The sequence below is a fragment of the Macaca nemestrina genome, chromosome 9 (assembly GCF_043159975.1).
Source record: "Macaca nemestrina isolate mMacNem1 chromosome 9, mMacNem.hap1, whole genome shotgun sequence".
Lineage (NCBI taxonomy): Eukaryota > Metazoa > Chordata > Mammalia > Primates > Cercopithecidae > Macaca > Macaca nemestrina.
This window is the reverse complement of record NC_092133.1, coordinates 73,434,274-73,456,846: the sequence shown is the minus strand read 5'-3', so window position 1 is coordinate 73,456,846 and position 22,573 is coordinate 73,434,274. Positions and strand designations below refer to the sequence as shown.

General features: G+C 44.5%; 1 protein-coding gene across 21 annotated transcripts in view; it reads left to right on the top strand.

Annotated features, from left to right (window-relative positions):
- LOC105465975 (potassium calcium-activated channel subfamily M alpha 1) overlaps positions 1 to 22,573 on the top strand; it is a 763,404-nt gene that overhangs the window by 543,996 nt on the left and 196,835 nt on the right. For all 21 annotated transcript variants that reach the window (XM_011714686.3, XM_011714685.3, XM_011714673.3 and 18 more), the window contains 5 exons: positions 2,344 to 2,454; positions 6,266 to 6,371; positions 8,154 to 8,236; positions 13,608 to 13,677; positions 20,165 to 20,320. In XM_011714686.3, the coding sequence (XP_011712988.2) occupies positions 2,344 to 2,454; positions 6,266 to 6,371; positions 8,154 to 8,236; positions 13,608 to 13,677; positions 20,165 to 20,320 (526 nt within the window). The remainder of the gene's footprint in view (positions 1 to 2,343; positions 2,455 to 6,265; positions 6,372 to 8,153; positions 8,237 to 13,607; positions 13,678 to 20,164; positions 20,321 to 22,573) is intronic.

The following is a 22,573-nucleotide window of genomic DNA, read 5'->3' as shown; positions in this document are numbered from 1 at the left end:
AATGATTTCAGGAGAGGAGGAGGGATGCTGGCTGATGTTCATTCAGTTCTTTGCATCCTGGGTAGGAAGAATGAATGTTCAGGCATTTCCCCAGACCTATCATTGATTTGAGTCTAGCTTTGAGTAATAACCAGGCTTATGCTGGTACAGAACTTCGAACTTTACAATGCCTGGCACAGGAGGCTGTCTAGGTGATATTAACCTCTCAGTTTCCTCCTGCATTGAATGGGAATAAGTACCTTGCCCACACTCTTGGTCGCAGAGCAGGAAATCACATCTGGCTTACTTTCACATCCAAGTGATGAGAACAACCTCAACCACCTATCTGTCCTGTGGAGATACCCACGCATTGGATTCACGTTGGCTTTGCTCCTAATCTTGGAAGTCTATGCACAGAAGACGTTAGAATGGCAAAGTAGCCCTATTGTCAGTTGCAAGGAAGTTAGGTCAGTAGGGGAATTCTGTTTCTCATTCACTTCAAACATATTTGGCAAATTCAGAGTCTGAAATCTTATTCCGAACATGCAAATTTGTTTGAAGTATTTTGTCCATGTAAATGTACATGTGCCACAAGAAACATTTAAAAATATATGATAAAATGCATATCATCCAAGTGTTCAATCTATATTGTGTATTCTGATATACTGTGTGTTACACTATGTTAGCCTCATACTACTCACCATATACTAATGAGGGGGTTAGTCATATGGGCTTTGGGCATAACATTTGGATGGGTGGCTAAGGGACCTTCATCAACCTAGCAGGAGAGCAAAGTGATCATGTTAAGATGTCTCTTCTGAAGTAGCTCATTGACACTCTTCCCTCCTCTTGGTGGCTGCTGCGTGCCTGATTGCTAAGCACACCACCGTAACAATAACAGTCTATAATGGTGATATTATTAACTGCATCATGCATATTATTGATTTACTCTTTGTTCTGCATCATTATCCTTTCACCAGTGAGTTTACTGCATTATTCTCACATACTTAGTCAAGCACCAAATTACAACGAAAGGGCAGGCTCTTATAATGGCATCTAATGGAACATTGCATAAGCCATCATCACTGCCTCCTATTATGAGCCACCTCCAGCCAATGAGCTTTCTGCCTTATTGGAATGTGCACAGAGCAATTATGAAGTGCAAGGGACATGGCCATTCTAAATTTTACCCAGGAAATTACCATGCTGCATGTTCACCACCTGCCCAAGTCTCAGTGTGCAGCTAGAGATTCAGCTTCTGTCACTATCAGCCTGGGGGGCACAGGGACAGGAGTCGAGCCTCTTGCTACATACAGTCTCTTCACTAGAAGCCAGTGGTTTTTATCTCCACAGTCAGTCCCCGGGTTTTTGTCTTGCGGCTGACTCCTGCATCAAATGCTTACTCCTGACTGGGCATTATGTGGCACATATAAGTGGCCAACAAAGTCACATTGGTCCAGGAGCCCGGAGCGGTTGGAGGGACTGTCAGTCTCAACAATTGTGGAAGAGGGTCTCATGTCTTCCTTGTGAGCCACTACTTCCGGAAACGGAAGTCCAAACCACCCTCAAACAAGGCGAGCAATTCCAGCCTCATCCCTTCCCGGCATCTCCCCATCTTGAGGTAAATTCCTTTGGCTCTCCTGGAAATCCCAGGCACCCTAAGGAAGCAGCCCTCTGGGGACTCACAGCCAGCCGGCATGATCTTCCGTTCTATAGGCATCCCAGCCCCATTTAGCCCTGAGTAATGCTCACTTACTGTAAAGTGTTACATGCCCCCATTGTCGGAGGAGTTATAGTGGAAAAATGCAAAATTTCCTTTTTACTGCTTATGGCCAGCAGAGCCTATAACGTGTCAGGCCGCACATTAGCCACCCTGATAAAAGTCTGCTTTCTTACACACAAAATCATCGTTTCAGCAAGATTTGTTATCTCATTACCTGATAAGCTCTATGTCATAAACCAAGACTCATATAGTAAATCTCCCCGGAGGACGCTTTGTGGGCAGAAAGGGAGAGATATGAATCTGCAAGGGACTTGATAATGCAGCATTTAAGCGCAAGCATAATGTCACTTATTGTTAAATGCATAAAACCACTTGGCCAAACGGTTGGGCTTTTAATAGGATTTTGTGCAGCATCAGGTGAGGAGCCATATGCCTTTTCTGTCTAGGAGTCTCTGAGCACCTGCTAGCACCGCTGCTTTGCCTCACTGCCCTCCGGGGATGGGAGCTGGGCTTTTATGGAGGCGGAGGGAGGAGATGAATGTTTCCCCTGCAGCTGCCTCGCTTCTGCTGTCTTGCCAGGGGGTGGGATGTGGGGTCCTGTCGCGGCACCTGGCCTGATCTAACTGGCCTCTCCTGTTCAGGCACATTGTGGTCTGCGGACACATCACTCTGGAGAGTGTTTCCAACTTCCTGAAGGACTTTCTGCATAAGGACCGGGATGACGTCAATGTGGAGATCGTTTTTCTTCACAAGTAAGAGCCTCCTACTGCTGTCAGACCCTCTGCCCAACCACACACCCTGTGAGGGACTCCCTGAATGTCTATATGAGTGGAGGTCTCGGGGAGATGGCACTGGGGATGGGACCAGAGTTGGATAAGCCATGATCCCTGCTGGCCTCATTGGAGAAGATATTGCAGAACCAATGGAAAGGGAAGCAACACACTGGTTCAATGATGAGAGCAGAGCCTGCCTCTGTGGAGGCACTTCTGGGACCACATCCGAGTTTATCTCTGGAAGAAATAATAGGGGAGCTCATTGTGGGTCCAAGTCATCCTCATTGTCCCCTTAATCTGGCGTGTCCACAGTATCGGCAGTGGGATGATGAGCTGTATGGTGTGGATACGTTAGGAGTGCAGAAGTGAGTTGGTGACCAAGTAAGACACCAACTTAAGAGGAAGCAGGACAGAAGGTAATAGGAATAACAACTGCTGCTCCTAGGAACCCCCAGCGTGGGACCCTAGCCAGTCACTGTACATACAGGCTCCCATTTACTCCACAGAGTAAAAATACATACTCTGGACTCAGATTCCCTGATCTGAATCCTGACTCAACCAACTACTGGCTGAGCAAGTTACTTAACCTCCCTGTGCCTCAGCTTCCTCATCCATAAATCATGGAGATGATAGTAGTTCCTACCTAGTTGGGCTGTGATGAGAATGAAATGAATTAATCCATATCAAATGTGCAGAGCAGAGTCAGGCATGCAGTAAGTCTTCAATAAGTGTTAGCTATCAGCCTGAAAAATAACATATATTTGGTTGTATAATCCACTTAGGAGGTAGGTCTTATCTTGTGTGTTTTACAGGGGAGGAAACCAAGGTAGGTCCCTTCTACCCAATGTTGAGGTTTTCAACTTTGCCTAATCCTCTTTTTAGGTAAAAGGTAGTCTGCCCCAGGAATGGAGAGAATTAGGGGGCTCCACTATGGTGACATATGTGGTACTGTAGTTGTCTTATGGAGATGGGGCTATCATGGGGCCAGTCCCGGTACCACATTGCAAAAGTTCAGGACAAAGCTAACATGTTTGTGTTGGCTCGACATGCTGGCTACCCAGCACTCGGTCCTACTCTGAGATTCCACTGAGGTCGGCTTCCCTACAAACTCCCTGCTTTGTGGATCGCCGTCCTCTGGCATTTGCTCACAGAATACTAGACTTCTGACTTGTCATCATGTTGGGGCACTAACATTTTTCTTTTCTGCACTGATTTTTCCAAACTTTGAAAAAACAGACCAGGGTATGTTAGCACAGGAGCAGGTACCCACAGTTTCCGTTCAGTGCTTAGCCACTGCTGTGTGGCCCATCCTCTGCTGAGCGTTTTTGGAAAGTTCACTAGAGGTGTCGGGTGTAGGTTGTGCCCCCATATGGGTTAGGCATTTCAAGATGAACACACATGCAACCATTAGAGACAACATCGACCCTGTGTTATCCAAGGGATGCTGAAGTCATTTTGATCAGGTGGCAGAAGTGACTGGGGACATCTCTTTCAAGGAGCATCAGTCTATGGTATTATCCGGACAGGCTTCTGAATAAGGTATGACTTGTCATAGGTCTGAAAGACTGGTCAGATTCGCATAGGCAGCCACTTTCTCTCATCCACTGCTTTAGTTTGAATAAACAAGCTGGTAAGGTGTGGTTGCTCATGCTTATAATCCCAGTACTTTGGGAGGCCATGGTGGGCGGATCACTTGAGCTCAGGAGTTTGAGACCAGCTTGGGCAACACAGTGAGACTGCATCTGTACGAAAAATAGAAAGACTAGCCAGGCATAGTGGTACATGGCACGTGCCTGTAGCCCTTGCTACTCTGAAGGCTGTGGTGGGAGGATGGCTTGAGCCTGAGAGGCAGAGGTTGCCGTGAGTCAAGATTGCACCACTGCACCCCAGTCCCTGTCTCAAAAAAAGAAAAGCTGGCTGCTAATGCTTCCATTGCAAGATTCACCTTTGTATTCCTAACGTCTATCAATGTCTAGTAGATAGCCCAGTTAATTAACCTCTTGAAGCTCTGGGTTAATAACATACCTTCCTATAGGATTGTTTTGAGATTTAAATGAATACTCATCAAGGCCAGGCATGGTGGCTCTGCCTGTAATCCCAGCACTTTGGGAGGCCTAGGTGGGTGGATCACTTGAGGCCAAGAGTTCAAGACCAGCCTGGTCAAGGTGGTACAGCCCTGTCTCTACTAAAAATACAAAAATTAGCCAGGCATGGTGGCACATGCCTATAATCCCAGCTACTCTGGAGGATGAGGCACAAAAATTGCTTGAATCTGGGAAGTTGCAGTGAGCCAGGATCCTGCCACTGCACTCCAGTCTGTGTGACAGAGATAGACTCTAAGTAAAATAAAATAAAATAAATAAATAGTATTTATTTTACTTATTTATTTATTTATAATACTGTTTTACTATTATTTATTTAAAATGTTGTCTGCCATATAGTAAATGTTAGAAAACATTAACTATTATTATTATTATCATTATGGACTTCACAAATGTTAGGCAAGTGTTGTCTTAGCACAGTCCCTGGCATATAGTAGGTTCTAACTAAATATCATCTCCCAGTACCTCGCACAGTATCTTATGGACAGTCTTTTTCATCTCTGCAGAATTAACAAATGAATAAATAGGTCACTTGTTTAATCCTCGTCCTCCAAAGAGAAAGGTATCAGTACAGCCCAGCACCAAGAAGTGTGATGAGTCGCATACATGTGTGTGAATCAAGAACAATAATGAGAGTAAATTAAGTCTGTCTGTGGCTGCTCAGAGTGACATTTTTTGATACAGACCTTGGGGGATGAGAAGTCCATGAGACACAGAAGCAGAGATAAGGTTCATGATGGAGGGAACAGCAGGATGGCTCTCCCAGGGGAACCTTCGGCTAATCCTTGATTGTATTAGTCAGGGCTCTCCAATGAAACAGAGTCAATAGGAAACATATATATCAATATATCTAATACAGATATACATAGGTATCTATATGTTGATGCATCTATCTATCTATCTATCTATCTATCTATCTATCTATCTATCTATCCGTCTATCTATCTATCTCTAGAGAGATTTATTAGGAAGAATTGGCTTATTTGATTACAGAGGCTGGGAAGTCCCACTGTCTGCCACCAGCAAGCTGGAGACCCAGGAAAGCTGGTGGTGTAATTCAGTTTGAGTCTGAAAGCCAGAGAGTCAAAGAGACAATGTCAACCCCAGTCCAAGGATAGGAGAATGACAAGAGATGCCCAGTTCAAGCTGTCAGGCAAGAAGCAAAAGGGACAAACACCTCTGTCCTCCGCTTTATTGTTCTCTTCAGACCCTCAAAGGACTGGATGATGCCCACTCCCACAAAGGAGGGCAATCTACTGAATTCACTGATTCAAATGCCATTCTCATCCAGAGACTCTCCCAGACACACCCAGAAATCACACTGGATCTGGGCACCCTGTGGCACAGTCCACATAGAATGAGCCATCCCACTAGTGGCGCGGCCCAGCTTCCCTATTTATAAGATAGGAATTCCATTCATACCGAAGATAAGACATTTGCCCTGAGGTCTTGGCCTTCCTAAAGCCCATGAACCTCTTCCTTTTACCGTGGTACTGGTTTGGTTTTCAGTTGGGCCGGGGTTTTACTTCTCTTAAGTGTGAGTCTTTTATTTATGGCAAGCAAAAGGGCGACTGTAGGTCACAGCCTCTCCCCTGGGCTCCCTGTGGAAATTAGAGAGGAAGGAGCCCATGGAGGCTGAAACCCCCAAGTCCATTAAATTAATAGTGATTTCTTCTCTCCCTGTGTAGCATCTCCCCCAACCTGGAGCTTGAAGCTCTGTTCAAACGACATTTTACTCAGGTGGAATTTTATCAGGGTTCAGTCCTCAATCCACATGATCTTGCAAGAGTCAAGGTAAGGAGGAATAGGTGACTTCTGCTTTTATTCCATTTGGTGGAGGGCTGGGGGAATTCCTGACTCTGTGGTGAGGGGACACACCTCCTACGTTGGCCATGAGTCATCTCCTAAACACCTAATGAGATCAATCACATACCAGCAACTTTGATATCACCCTTCCACTGGTCCCAGGACCTCCTTCTGGTGGCATATGCAAGACTACCTATAACCATCCCACACTTGGACTGGTCATAACATGAAACTTACTTTGCTGGTTTCCTCAAAATCAGCTACTCATCAAGGAAGTAGACCAGTTGTATGGACCCAGTAGTCTTTATTCAACATAATAATCGAGTAATTCCCATATTGAACACTTAAGTTGGACTCAATATAGCTCTGACATCTCTTATTTACATCTGAAAGAAACATTAGGCTAAAATATAAAATAAAATTTTACTAAGCTATAAAACATTTCAACTTTCTTTTTTCCCCATCTAAGACTCAGAGTGTAAAACTAAACATACAGTTATCTGATATCATTGATAATGGGCGAATCTTTTTTTCTGGAACCTGGTAAGTTAGAACCTTCTCATAAAGCACACCTGAGGCTTAGAAGGGAAAGGTACGAGGCAAAATGGCATCTGCTACTTTACCTATGTAATATAGATTTTATAAGTATGTTCAATATTTGCATGCCAGGGGGTGTACATTAATATAATGAATTCACTGAAGTCTAAATGCTAACCGTGGTCACCGCATAATTCTGTAAATAATATAATTGGCCAAGATGAATAATCCAAAAGGATTTGGATAAATTCTTTCTTTGCATTATTAGAGAAATCAGAGACGATTTGTGACATACCACAGAGGATATTATGGCCTCCCTCAAAATCCAGGAATGATCTATTAAGTACAGCATACCAAGTAGGACAGATTGCAGACCTGAACTAGCATAAGAATTCTTATGCTTATAGAGTCCAGTTAATCTTAATATCATCCAGACATAACCCAAGTCATTGCTTATGTAAAATCTTATGAGAATGTAGGGACAATTATTATTGTTCGTAGACCTAATTTAAATGCAAGCAATCATTAGCACATCAAACTCATGGTCCCCTCTAAGGAATAAACCCCTGTGGGCTCATGTTTGGATAAGTCAGTAGGTGTATTTTGAATTCAACTGTAACACATCATTTCATACATAGATTTGTTGTCTTTTAAATATCTGAATACTAATTGAATACTAAGCAATATGGTGATGTTATCTGATTTAGAGCTCTGATCTCTTCCTAGCCTATAGAAAATGAAGATGTGAAAAAGGTCAGATGAAAGACTTCGGAGTGTACATTTCTGAATCCCCAATACTCAGTTAACTTGCTAACTGGAGAGAAGAGATTTAACCCACCCACCTCCAACTCCTGATAGGAAGAATTAGGATGATGGTGCAGATGGTTGAGAAAGAAGTTGGGGAGGAGACTGAAAGGCTTAATTAATTGTTATTTAAAGAAATGTGGAAATCCTACAAGTAAGCAACGATGCCAGATGAAAAGCATAATTACCAAGGTACATGTTGTACCCTCCAACAGCAACAAGATGAAATGTTTATACCATAACAAGAACTTGTAACCTACACTTTTGACAAAAACTATAATTTCTCAGGCTCTCAGGATTGGGTTTTTTTTTTTTTTTTTTCCTTTGCAAAGCACCAGCTTCCCCAAGAGCTGTCAACAGAGAGAGACTACAGTTGAGCGTGGCTATTTATATGTTTGTGTTCTGTGATTTTTCCTTTCGGTGTCTTAGATAGAGTCAGCAGATGCCTGCCTGATCCTTGCCAACAAGTACTGCGCTGACCCGGATGCGGAGGATGCCTCGAACATCATGAGGTAACTCTTGGGGCGCTGGGGAAGGGCCTGGGCTTAGTCTGTGGCCGTTCATGGCCCTTTTGGGTCTTCTGCAGAGGACTATCTCTGTGAGGCCTTTTTGCCCCACAAGCCACCCTACAACTCACCACCTGCATAGGCCTGGGGGAACCAAGGCTGTCTGTGTGGGTTGGGGCAGTGGCACACAGGGTGTCACCAACAGGAAGCTCACCCTCAGCAAGTGGCAGCTCTGGGGCTTACAGCTGGCCTTGGGTTTGAGATTCCTTGAGACAGAACTAGAAAATAGATAGAGATGGGTGCTGGCCTGAATTAAAGTACCATGTTCCCTAAGGGAAATGGGCCTGAGATATCTTAACTAAAGGCAGATGCCCCCAGGGGACATTTTGCAATGTCTGGAGATGTTTTTGGTTGTCATAACTAAGGGACCGTGCTGCTGGCATCTGATAGGTAGAGCTCAGGGATACAATGCACAGGCAGTCCCCACAACAGAGAATTGTCTGGCCCAGAATGTTAATGGTGTCGAGGCTGAGAAAACCCTTATGAGGGCTTTCCAAGTATGTCTACAGCATATTGATTCCTATCACCCCAGAGGGGAGTTTAGCGACCAGTTAGGCTGTTTCTTCCAGTTTCCCAAAATTAATGTTCTTTCTTGAAAGCCTTTTCAGTGCTTTTAATACTAATATGCATCTCTGAGATAACGTACTATAGAACACTTTCCAAACCTATTGGACTATAAGGCTCTGCTCCTTTCCCACCTCCCCCCACCCCTTTTTTTTTTTTTTTTTTTTTTTTTTTTGTAGAGACAGAGTCTCACACTATCACCCGGGCTGGAGTGCAGGGACACAATCAGAGCTCACTGTAACCTTGAACTCCTGAGCCCAAAGGATCCTCTCACCTCAGCATCCCAAGTAGCTGAGGCTATAGGAATGTGCCACCACACACGGCCAATTTTTAGATTTTTTTTTGTTTTTTTTTTTTTAAGCAGGGACAGGGTCTTGCGATGTTGCCCAGGCTGATCTCGATCTCGATGTACTCCTAACCTCAAGTGATCCTCCCACCTGGGCATCCCAAAACTCTGGGATTATAGGAGTGTGCCACCGTGGCCCTGCCCTGCCCTCCTTTTTTTTCTTTCTTTTTTTTTTTTTTGCAGAACATCTTCTAGAGGAGGTCACACTGGGAAACACTGCCCAGTGCTTTTTCTGCACATGGGTTAGACCTGTCAACTGCTAATCTCGGCCCCAACTCCAATACCTTATTCTTTTCCTAATTCAGAAAAAAGCAATTGTTCAGTTTTTGTTCCTTGCATAAACCCAATAGTCACAAGGCATTTTGCTCCAGGTAGTTAGAGGCCCTTTGGAATTTGTCTTTTCTCTAGAATAAATTGCAGAAGAGTTAAGAGGGCTGAGAGGAAATGATAAAGGGAAGCTTCTGGAGAGATGAGCTAAATTCAGTGGGATTTCGGTCCCACTGCACTCCCAGGAACTTTTACCTAACTACGAACAGCCATCTTTTGGGCCAAAGGTGTCCCCTCTCCCTGCGGCTTGGTTTACTGCCTCCTGGGAACTTACCTGAGGTTGAAGGTCAGGAAGTTACCTTTATGTCCTGACAATGTTTGCATCCCCTTTGTCTTTGCTTTCCATCAGTGGCCCCAAGTGACAGGAGCTTCCCCCTCAGTGAGGTGGGGGAATTCCTCCAGTGCATCTCAGAGGAGCCAGTCCCCCCCTAAGCATCTGGTCCTTGTGTCTGGCAGGCAACATTTGGCACCATCTTCTCTTGCCACTCACTTTTCTTTGGCAATATGCTTAGTGAGGTCATTTTAAGGAAGTTGATGCGTGAACTCTTCTAAGCATTGGGCTTGCCAGGTTGCGGAGAGAGGGTGAACAGATTCTGGCATCGCACCTGGGCCCATTCCCAAATCAGTTACAGCTGCAGAGTGGCTACACCAGAATCAGGCTTGGATGTGTCACTTGTTCCTTTCTTTAAAGTAAGAAGGATTTTCAACTTTTTTTTTTTTTTTTTTTTTTTTTTGAGACGGAGTCTCGCTCTGCCGCCCAGGCTGGAGTGCAGTGGCCGGATCTCAGCTCACTGCAGGCTCCGCCTCCCGGGTTCACGCAATTCTCCTGCCTCAGCCTCCCCAGTAGCTGGGACTACAGGCACCCGCCACCTCGCCCGGCTAGTTTTTTGTATTTTTTAGTAGAGACGGGGTTTCACCGTGTCAGCCAGGATGGTCTCGATCTCCTGACCTCGTGATCCGCCCGCCTCGGCCTCCCAAAGTGCTGGGATTACAGGCTTGAGCCACCGCGCCCGGCCTGGATTTTCAACTTTTGACACCTTTTTCTGTCATTGGAAATGATTAAAAAAAAAAAAAAATGTAACCCTTTAAGGAACCTGGCTTCACTATCTTCAAAATTCCAAATGGAAAACCAAAAGAAGATGAAGCTTAACGTTTTGACTCCACAGAGATGTTTGGGGCTACCTGAGTAATAGCTTTGAAATGGGTGTTTCTCTTAATTGTAGTATTTTATTTAAACCCTAACTGTGGTAGGGTTAATATGAAGACACATGGGTACTAGGGTGACTGGCAGGATGAGGAGGCATAGAAATTACTGGTTAAGGGCCGGGCACAGTGGCTCACGCCTGTAATCCCAGCACTTTGAGAGGCCAAGATGGGCAGATCACAAGGTCAGGAGTTCAAGATCAGCCTAACCAACACGGTGAAACCCCTTATCTACTAAAAATACAAAATTTAGCTGGGTGTGGTAGCGTGTGCCTGTAATCCCAGTTACTCAGGAGGTTGAGGCAGGGGAGTCGCTTGAACCTGGGAGGCGGAGGTTGCAGTGAGCTGAGATTGTGCCATTGCACTACAGCCTGGGCAACAGAGCAAGTGAGGCTCCGTCTCAAAAAAAAAAAAAAGAAAGAAAAAACAGAAATTACTGGTCAAAGGTAGTATCAGAAACATAATTAAGTAGAGCCAGAACTGAGGCCCTGTCAGCAAAAAGAAGTGGGAAGTTCAGGGTTAAAAATGAGCTTTGTCTTTCTCTTATTTGTATAATCCTCCTTCCTCCTCAGTTTAATGAGACCAATCTGCCTCCTTTGAAATTAAAATGTCAAAGATCCATTTGAAATGAGCTAATGCAGAAAACTGGCTGAAGCTGTGAACTGCAAGGCAGGGCTGACAGAGGCTCAGAGTCCTTGAGTTATAAGCATGGGCCAACACAACACTTTTTCAAAAATAAAATGAAATCCTTCAAGTGCAAAAACCCAGGGTGAATTTGTGCTGGGAGAGGCTTTAGCGTGATCCATTTCCTAAATTCATAAGTTGCAGCTTTTCAGCTAAAGCTGCTCCCTGGCTGCCTTCTATCCATTTCTGCACTAAAGGGGGTGAAGTGGGGAGCACTGCTGGGTGGGAATTTTGTGGGGGCGTCATAATAAATGCACTTGCATTTCTGATTAGGCTTAGGAGGTGGGCCTTTCTGTGGAATTCCATTCTTTAGCCTTCCTTGTCACAGAAGGAAATGTACAATGTCACTTCTGACAGACTCGGTAATGACAAAAACCATAACTTACACGTGGAGAGAACTTTTAATGATTTCAAAGCATTTTCACATCTGGTCTCCCATTTGCTGCTCATACCAAGCCTGTGAAGTAAATAAAGCAGGTACTGTTGCTCCCAGTGTCCAGATGAGGAAACAGGAACAGAGAGCCCAGGGTTTTCCTAAAAGTCGCGCAGTTCATTAGTACAATAGCTGTGACTGGAACCCAGGTGTTTCCATTCATCTGCCCTCTGCCACTCCCTTTAGCACCATGATTGATGTGGGGAGGACATGTGAGGGCTGGGGTGGCTGCAGGCCATGCTTAACATTGAGTTTGGACTGCGGGCAGGTAGGAGACAATTTTCCACCGGCTCATGACCCCCACAACGCCTTGGCACTTATTTTCAACCAGCGTTTAAGTCATCATTTTCTCTATTAGCTATGGAAGGCTGAGTCCTTGATCTCATCCTAAGAGCCCTGCTTAGAAATCATTTTTTTGTGACAGTGGCCAAGTGTGTGTCACAATTAGAACCATTTGTCATCCTGCTTGTTTGATTTGTCATTGTTGTCTCGAGTTGTTAACTTGGAGAATTGGACTCAGCAGATTATTCTGGGCTAGTCCCTAGGGTGTGGGAGATTGCAAACCTCTGAGGCCCCATGATTTGGGCTTGCTTTCGATGTCTGCATAGGCAATAAGCTGACATCCCCTGCTCCAGGCCCCCCAGTCCCCAGCACACACGTGCATACATCCTATCCCCAATGTATTCCAGGGGGCCGTCAAATTTTTCATGCCCTGGACACAGACTGCAGTTGTTTTGTGATTTTGTTTTCATGCTAGCAAGAGGTATGGTGGTGGGAACACTGTTTCACCTGGCTCAGTGTCTGCAACCCCTCAGGATAGCCCTGGCTGCTGGTCCTGATGCAGGATAGTTGAGCCCCAAATTGGGGCTTAGCCCATGAAGGTTTTTAGCTTCCCCCATGAAAGAATTCAAAGGCAAGCTGGTGGTAGGGCAGAAGGAAATAGCTTTATTAAAGCAGCAGTATTACAGCTCCATGACTGCTCCTGCAGAGGGGGCTACACGATAGAGTAGCAGCTCTGGGCAGTTCTGCTGTCATATATATATATCTACTTTTAATTGCATGCAGATTAAGGGGCAGCTTATGCAAAAATTTCTAGGGAAGGGGTAGTAACTTCTGGGTCATTCGGTCATTGCCATGAAAGGCAAGTCCCATGAGCCCAGTGCAGATAGAAGCAAGTTCTTTGAGCTGTCTTTCTCTGTCCACCCTGACACTTAGGCAGTCGTATTAAAGGGTTTCCTCTTTCACGGCCTTCTTTGTTCCTCATGGTGGCTTCCCAAAATTGTATGTAGTGAGAGATGGAACTGGGACTGGAATTCATCCATGCATTGCAACTTGTTTTCAGGAAAGGACCTGGTATATGCCTGTAAAGTTATATCTATCACTATGAACATATTCCAAGAGATAGTTGATTTCATAATTGGACAACGGGCTTGAAATATGAAGCATTTCAATCCCCTATGATCTAGTAATAGTAATGTTCTAAGGCCTAGAGGATATAGGGAAGCTCCTGGGTGTTGCCATGGCAATGGTAAACTGACAGGGCACATTGCTGGGCATGTCCAGTGGAAAGTTGCTTCTGCCCCATCCCTGTTTCAGCTAGTCCTCAATTTTGTCTGGTATCTGAGCCCTGCCTCTGGAATCAAGTCCTGCCTCCTACCTCAGTCCCATGGGTACCCCATTTGGAGATAATAAAATTGATGTTTTGGTCAGACACCATGCATAAGGCAGACCTGTCTCAGCGTTGGTTCTTTCTTTTTCAGAGTAATCTCCATAAAGAACTACCATCCGAAGATAAGAATCATCACTCAAATGCTGCAGTATCACAACAAGGTAGGAGTACAAGAGCCCGGTCCAGGCCTGAAGACACATCCACAGGTCCAGCCTCTTATTCCTCATTATACAGCCTCACACACACACATACACACACACACACACACTCACATGCTCACATGTGCACAACTCAAAGACCTGGGTAAAGAGGTGTGATTGTTAAAAATCTTCCTGGGACATTTCTTTCCCTCCCTCCCTCCCTCCCTCCCTTCTCTCTTTCTTTCTTTCTCTCTTTCTCTCTCTTTCTTTTCTTTTCTTTCTTTCTTTCTTTCTTTCTTTCTTTCTTTCTTTCTTTCTTTCTTTCTTTCTTTCTTTCTTTCTTTCTTTCTTTCTCTCTCTCTCTCTCTCTCTCTCTCTCTCTCTCTCTCTCTCTCTTTCTTTCTTTCTTTCTTTCTTTCTTTCTTTCTTTCTTTCTTTCTTTCTTTCTTTCTTTCTTTCTTTCTTTCTTTCTTTTCTTTCTTTCTTTCTTTCGATGGAGTCTCACTCTTGTTGCCCAGGCTGGAGTGCAATGGCATGATCTCGGCTCACCACAACCTTCACCTCCCAGGTTCAAGTGATTCTCCTGCCTCTGCCTCCCATATAGCTGGGATTACAGGCATGCACTGCCATGCCCGGCTAATTTTGTACTTTTAGTAGAGATGGAGTGTCTCCATGTTGGTCAGGATGGTCTCGAACTCCCGACCTCAGGTGATCCGCCCGCCTCGGTCTCCCAAACTGCTGGGATTACAGGCATGAGCCACTGTGCCTGGCTCATTTCTTTAGTCCAAACAACGTGTTTGCATTTGGTCACTGAAAGGATGCTCCTTCACGTACTGATTCATTCATTCGGGAAGTGTCTATTGGAACCCGAGTTTCAGAACTATTGATGTACTCTTAGATCCCATCCATACTTAAGTTACAACAACTTTCATTTGTATGTGATACAGTCATTTATTTATTCAGTAAATATTTACTGAACACCTACTGTGTGATTAGCACTCTCCCTGACACCAGCAGGAATATCAGTGAAGGAGAAGCCCTATTTTGTGTCCTTGGGGATTTAGCAGTCCAGGTGTAGAATGCTCCAGGCAAGTGAGCGATAGGATTTCTCTGTCTGAGACCAGGTGAACTAGTGAGTGCGTAATGTGCTCTGTAAGAGTATAATGTGGAACACATTTCCAGAGTCCAGATGAGAATTTGCAGAGTTGAATCAGAAAAATAGGAAGCTATCCAGAGATTAAACAGAAAGGAATTTTCTTTGTGTTATAGCTGACAATGGGGGATTGATTAGAAAGAAAACAAACGTCAGAGTCTATGCTGTTTCCCTGTGATTACTTCTCAGTAAACCAGAGTCCAGTGTCTCATTCAAAGGCAGTGCTCCTTCTCTCGTCCAGTCAGTGAACTTCCAAAAAAACAGCTTTAGGGGAGGGAAGGTGGCACCTTTCTCCATTTGATGCGGTACCAGTTGTGTCCTTAATGAAGCCTAGAAACCAGAGGCTGCACAGTACCTGGAGCCAGGTGTCCTGTCTGCACAGAATAACTCCCTGCTGGGTTATGAGTGACAGCGTACCCCCTCTTATGGGCCATATTCTCTACAAAATAGGCAGTCAGGTGATTCAGAGAAAATCCCATTCTGCCAAATGCACCAGCGCCATGCCGTTATTTCTTAATTGCTGGCAAATGCTGGCCCATTTTGCTGTGTGGAGGCCCATCAGAGGCTGTCACTGAGTGGAGCCTGCTGTCGGTGACTGGCCCACCACCCAGAACGGCTGACTGCTGCCAGCCACTGCCCAGCCCTCAGCAGGTGGCTGCCTTGCAGAAGGTGTTGTTCTCCAGCCAGCAGATTTGGTGGTGGGCACCCAAGGTCACATTTGCCTATTCGTCTCTGCAAAACAGTGTCCCAAGGACACTGAAGAGATAAAGTGAGGATATTGGTAATGCACGGGCATCAAGCTGGAAAAGTTTTTGATGGAAGCCCCTGTAGGTGGAGGTGAATTTTATTAGCAAGGCTGTGACTGGTGACAGCTCCTGCAGCAACGAGCTCTCCTTTCATTTGTGATCTGAAATTTCATTTAGTGTGGGAGTGCTTTAAGCTGTTGTTTAGATTTTTGACTGAATTTAGATTGAATAGGAAAATTAATGTTGTATGTTTAGAAGGGGTTGTCAGTTCCTTTTTTTCTCTTTCCAATGAGTGCTGATGCAGCATCTTCAAGAAATTAAGGAGGATTTTAGCTCTGTGGTTCTTGTCCAACTCAAAGTAGCTCAACTGGCCTAGGATCCAGACAGTCCCTGGTCAGTAATCACATGATCATAGCAACCTGAATGTCTTTGGCAAACCTCTGTGTTGTGATTATTCAGAAACAATGAGGAAGATATCAACCAATTCATGATTATTTGCTTAAAACACATTTTGTTTATTACCATCCCAAACTATTTGAGTTTTGGGGTTGGGCAGAATCACTTACAGATCCTTGGATGATTAATAAGGACACAAGGAATAGAGTGACTTTGACACAGGACATTTTGTTGTTGTTTTTCTTTCATACCTCTCTTCTAGAGAAAGAACAAAACGTCCACTCATCATTGTTTGTCTTTCGTTCCTTGAAGAATTGCAAATGGACATTCTTTACCCTGCTTCACAGTTTTGCTCTGTTTCCTGAGATGCTTCCTACTCTTTCAATACATTTTCTTCCTCTTCCCTTTTAGCATTTTTTTTTTCTGCCTTTCTTGGCACTTTTTGCTGCACTCATCCTAGATGCTTAGAGATCTCCATGCATTACAACTTGCTTTCAGGAAAGGACCTGGTATGTGCCTGTAAAGTTATGTCACTATGAACATATTCCAAGAGATAGCTGATTTCAGAATTGGACAGTCTTGATATATGAAGCATTTCAATCCCCTATGATCTAGTAATAGTAATGTTCTAGGGCCTAGAGGGATGTAGGGAAGCTGCCTACTTTCTCTTCATGTAAAACTGGCCCTGAGTTTGTCATCATCATAATTGTAGACATTTGGGTCATATTTTATGGTTTTAAAAGAGCTTTGACATCCATTATCTTCTTTAGTACTCATTGGACCATCTGTGCATTTTAGCATCCCAGGGTAACTTCAGAGCAGGGCATCTAAGCTCTGTGCAGACAGCGTAACTCTCCTGGGCACAAATCATGGCCACCATTCTGCAGCCAGTGAGCGGAGAGACAGAACAGCTTACTGCCACTGACTCTTTAAATGGAGCCACAGCCCGTTGAGCCAAACTGTGGTTCCTGAGAGTAGGCATTACAGAAGGGCTGATGCTCTCCAAACTGTATCTTTTAATATCACTAGAATTCTTGGAGAGAAACGCTTTCATGCTGGCCATCTTTTTCATGCTGGCCCGGCATCTTCTGATTTGAGTGTAAATGGCTCAAAGCTCTTCAAGGAAAGATTGGTTTATAACTTCTTGGAAAAGTGTCACTCCTGATGACTTACCTGTCATTGGATTTTTTATTTTTCTGAAAGACTCTAGTGAAAGAGGCCTGTATCTCTGGAAACCAAGTCCCATGAGCCCAGTACGATAGAGGCAAGTTCTTTGAGCTTTCTTTCTCACTGTCCACCTGACACTTGGGCAATCATATTAAATCGTTTCCTCTTTCATGGACTTCTTTCTTCCTCATGGTGGCTTTCCCAAATTGTATGTAGTGAGAGATGGAACTGGGACTGAAATTAATCTCTCCTGGTTGTCCAGGACAGCCTGTTTCCAGTTCCTTCTCCATGGAATGAAGGAGGGGTGGTGAAGTAGCAGAAATGAAGAGCAGCCAGATCTGCCAGATCTGCTCTTTATATTATCCAAGTTAGGGAGAGAGGATTTGCCTCCAGACTTCTGGGCACTAACACTGGCATTTTTCATCAGACTCAAATTACTTTAAATGGAAAAGGACGAAGTTTCCAGAAACAAAGGATTTACGTTCCTGGGTCAGTCTCCTCTCTTTGTTTCATGCACAGAGATTTCCCTCCAAGCGTTCAGCAGGTCACCCTCACTCCTTCCCTGCATTGGAGAAAATATAATGCCCAAAAAAAGAGGGCAAAGAACCCTGATATAAGGAACGAACTCAACTTTTCTATGTAATCACATGGCCAAGTGTCAAGGTGGACAGTGAGAAAGAAAGCTCAAAATATGCCTACAGAGTTCAAACCAGACAGCGCCATGGGGGACCCAAGGATGAAATGCCTGAGCCTCATACCCTAGGTAGCACATGCGGATAGGAGAGACTTTCTTTGAAAGGTTTGGCTTGTTTGTTTGAAGTTGCCATGAAGGTTCGGAGGTGTCTCTTTAGGGCTTCGACCAAAAAAATCTCCTTTCACACACAATGCTTGACTTGTTCATTACTTAAACTTAATTTCTCCTCATTCTTCTCAGGTTCTCAGATGATGTTACTGCAAATCAGTATTTCTCAAGTTATACCAATGTGTTCTCTACAATGCCCAGGAAGTAAAAGGGAAAGTGGCCATCTGAAGCCAGTGGAGAGTAGAGAAAGGAAGGGATAAAGGGTAGGGCTAGTTGTTGGAATTGAGTCTGCAGTGTGGGGAAGGTCCTTTGAGAGCTTGATAGCTTGACAGCAATTACCATTTGCTGTGTCCCCTCTGTGAGACTATTTTAGCCATTCTCTCATCAGGGAGGGCACAGTCATCTCTCCCTGGAATAACCACTTTTGGCTTAGGATGCACAAGATTGTCACAGAAGTGGATTTTGCAAGAAGGAATTTCACAAGAGTGGCATTTTTGAAAGCAGAGTGTGGAACCCTTGGACTTACTCTTTGTTTCCACAATGAAATCTTTCATCTTTCTAGTTCAACTATTGTATATTGTTCTGAAAGTGAAGGGAAGACTCCCTTGGTGCTCCTTGTGTTTGCTGAGATGTGCAGAGAAATAACAACTCCAAAGCCATAGAATCTTGGCATTAGCAGAGACTTAGAAGGGCTGTCTGATTCAACCTCCTAGTGCAGAGCAAACGTTCTTTCCATAGTAACTTGGAGAAATACTTACTGAGTCTTAGGGACAAAGACCTTTCATTTTTTAAGGTAACCTTCTTCGTTTGGTAGACAAATTACATTCTTAGGAAGTTCATTTATAAAACAAGACAAAAATCTGCTTTCTTGGAATATATACCAGTCAGTCTTAATTCTGGCTTCTAGAACAAAGCAGTACAAACCTAATCTTGGACACAGCAGCACCTGAAGTATTCAGATGTAATTATCCTGTCTCTGTGAGGACGAGAGCCTTCTTCAGGCCAAATATTACTGGCTCTCTTAACTGTTCCTCAAAAGATCTTTTCCAGACACTACCTCCTCTTGTCTTTGTCACTTTTCTCTGGAAGTTATTCAGTTGATCATTTTCCCTCTTTAAATCTGACTGAAAACTGGATCAAGTACTCTGGAACTAGTATGACCAGTTCGCAGCAGAATGAAATGTTCATTTCCCTTGATCTGGAGAGCATTTCTGACAAGTAGATGCTGGTTTTCTCTGTAATGTCACATGGCTGGCCTAAAATTTGAGGTTTTAGTTACCCACACACTTACATTTAGCTTTGTGTGTTTTGTTTTCTTTTATTTCTCTCCTGCCTGCTGCCAAGCTAGGTCTTCTCATTTTATATAGTTGATTTTTTTTAACCTAAATGCTGTACTGGACATGAAAGCCTTGTAAATCTTTTTAATTTGGTCTTTTGCCGATTTTTCCAACTCTGGAGAACCTTACTTTGATTCTTTCATCCAATGTCTATGACTCTCTGCTTCATGCCACTTAAAAATAATTGGATGAGCATGCCGCTGGGTCCTTGTCTCAGGGCCTGACATAAGGGTTGAATAGGACCAGTCTATTTGCAAAAGATTGGAAACATCAACAATGTGATTCACCTGATGTTTTAGGCCAGTGGTTCTCAAAGTGTGGCCCCTAGATCAACAGCATCAGCACCACCTCCAACTTGTGAGAAATGCCAAATTCTCCAGCCTTACCCTAGATCTACTGAATCAGAAATGCCGGCGGTGGGAGCGGGGGGTCAACAATCTGTGTTTTCACAAACTGTGCAGGTGATTCTGATGCCCGCTCCTGATGCCTGGGAGTCACCGATCTGGAGTATTGGAAAGGCAGGTAAAAAAGAAACTGAAAATATACAGGCATTTGGCACTCTTACAGTCTATTTGAGGACTCAACCTAACCATTTAGCTAGACATCTTAGTAACCCCAGCTGATGTGTCTGTCACAAGAGGAAATTCCCTCTGGGCTCTATTTGGCTAAATGGCCAACCCAGGGGAGGAATTGGGCTTGGTACGTGCAGAAGCAACGGTCCAGAGAGACTGAAGTGTGATGAGCAGAAGAGTTGCGTAAAACAGCAAACATCAGACCCCAGCAAGGGAAAAGAAGGGCAAGACTGAATGGCCCTGAGTGGTCGGGCAATGCTGCATTTCCCAGAAGAAATGTTGAACAATCGAACATTTAACAGAGCGAGGTCTCATACCTGCTTTTCTTTCCCCAGGCCCATCTGCTAAACATCCCGAGCTGGAATTGGAAAGAAGGTGATGACGCAATCTGCCTCGCAGAGCTGAAGTTGGGCTTCATAGCCCAGAGCTGCCTGGCTCAAGGCCTCTCCACCATGCTTGCCAACCTCTTCTCCATGAGGTCATTCATAAAGGTAACGTCTCGTCTTATTAGAGCACATTAGCTCAGGATTCCATTTGTCGTGGGGTTGAGTAGAGAGCACAGCTTAAACTCAAAACAGATCGACGGGCTCTAACCACTTGGGTTAAGGAGAAATTCCTTGTTATGGATTTGGGCATGAAGCCAACTTCTTTCAAAATTATGTTTTTATTTTTATTTGGCACATCCATGGCCATTAAATGATTGTTCAAAGCACAATCCCCTCTTTTTTTAGATAAACCACATGTTTATCTATCAACAAAGCCTCCGCTGTTAAAACAAAAATATGATTTATATACATTCCATATGGCAAAAGAGCGCCTAAAGAAAAGCATTATCATTTTGCTCTTTTATATCAAGTGGCTGGTGGACCTCTCACTGTGTGGATAAATGCAGACCATGTGTTTGTGCTGAAGCCCAAACCCCAACAACATAATTCATTTATTTATTTCTGCACAATCAAGGAGGCCAGCAGGACTGACATGCCGCGGTTGTTTGAATGGAGAGCGAAACAATGTACTGAGTCCTCGGCAGCAGTGCCCTTTGCATGGAGAGAGAGGCAGTCTGGATGTGTTCATGTCCTTGTCGGGGCTGGCTGGGCAGCCACTCCAAAGTCCCCAAGGTGGCCATACCTGCTGCACCAGTGTAGGCAAAGAGAAAAAAAACCAACTCTGTCCTCCCAGGGTGGGCCAGGTTAGGATTGTGATTTCAGGGCCTTGCACTGAGCATCCATCCCCTACCAAAGAGGCTTCTGGAGCCTCTTTGGATGAGGACTGGAGGACAGTCACTCCAGTCCTCATCCTTAGACTGTTCTTAGATTAGGCAGTCAAGGTGACAAACCAGGGTGTAAGACAGGTCTAGCTTGGGCCTTTCTGATACGGCATGGGAGGCAGTTAGCTATGGATCTGGGCTAATATCCTTCCTCTTATTATGTAAGGAGCAGAATTAATAGCTGGCAAGGTGGAAAATTACATCCTTAGGAAGTCCATGAGTCAGCACGAGGTCCATAAAGGAGGCCAGAAGCTCTGCAATCAAAGGTGTGAGACCTCCTGCCTTTTGCTGTCATGTGGATGCCTAATCCACTGCCACGTTCCTTGATGGTGTTGAGGAAATGGCCTAGGTTGCAATAAGAGGGATGTGTGGGAAGCATGAGGACACAGATATGTTAGTGCTCACCACGGGCACCTGTGAGTGATAGTATTTAGAGCAGGAGTTTTTCTAGGTCCTTACCTGCCAAATCGGCTTTATGTAGCCAACTGATAGTTAGCATTGCTCTACATAAAAGAACGAATTGCTTTGGAGTTCCTTCAATCACTTTAGCAACACTAATAGCAAGGGATACCTTGATTTAAAAAATCCTTCTCTGCTCATTATGCAGCCAAAGGTCTCAGCTCAACAGAACTCCGAGCTCAGATCCAGCTTACAAATAAAGACATTGCATTCCTTTAAGTGTCTTCTTTAATCCAGGCTGCTCTTGTCCTGCATGGGTGAAACTGAATGGAGGTGGCAGGGAGGTCTGTATAGCTGTGTTTAGAGACAAGACCCTGAAGCCAGATGTAGCCATGTGTCTCCCAGGGATCTTATGTTCAACGTGAGAAGCCCAGACTCAGGATAGAGGACTGTCACCAAGAGAACTTCTCTGGCTCTTTCAATCAAACTCTGGTGGTTTTCTTCCAGGGCATGGCCCATGGGACCAAGCACGTGGTGTGTGGAGCTGTGCTCTGCTTCCTCGTGTTGATGTAACATGGGCCTTGGCAGGGCCCCACCACAGATGGGGCCCCTTGACATGTGTATGTTTTGATTTTGTGGTGCCTGCATGGTAACTAGAGCTGTCTGTCAAGGAAATTAATAAAATGGATGTGATGCTGATTCTTCAGTGCTATTAGCAGCGGGGAAAACCTCTGCCCAACTTTCCTCTGGACCCTGATGGGCCTCACCTCTAAAGCCAAGGACGTCCCCTCCAGCTCAGCTAATCCCATTGCCAAGTTCCTATTTAGGAAGAGCTTGTGGGAAAGGTTGAGCCCGGCCCTGGTGTAACTGAAAACACATTTTCTTCCAGGGGTTATGTTACCACATTATTTCTGCATAGGACCAACTCCTGCCTGTTTGGAAGTAGCTCTCTGAATATGGCCTTTTGACACTGAGATGGTCTTTGTGTTAGAATTTGCTAAGGTACATGACCTGGAAATCACAAGACTTCCCTTCATCTGTTTTTCTCACTTAAAATAGAAACGCCTTATTCACGTGC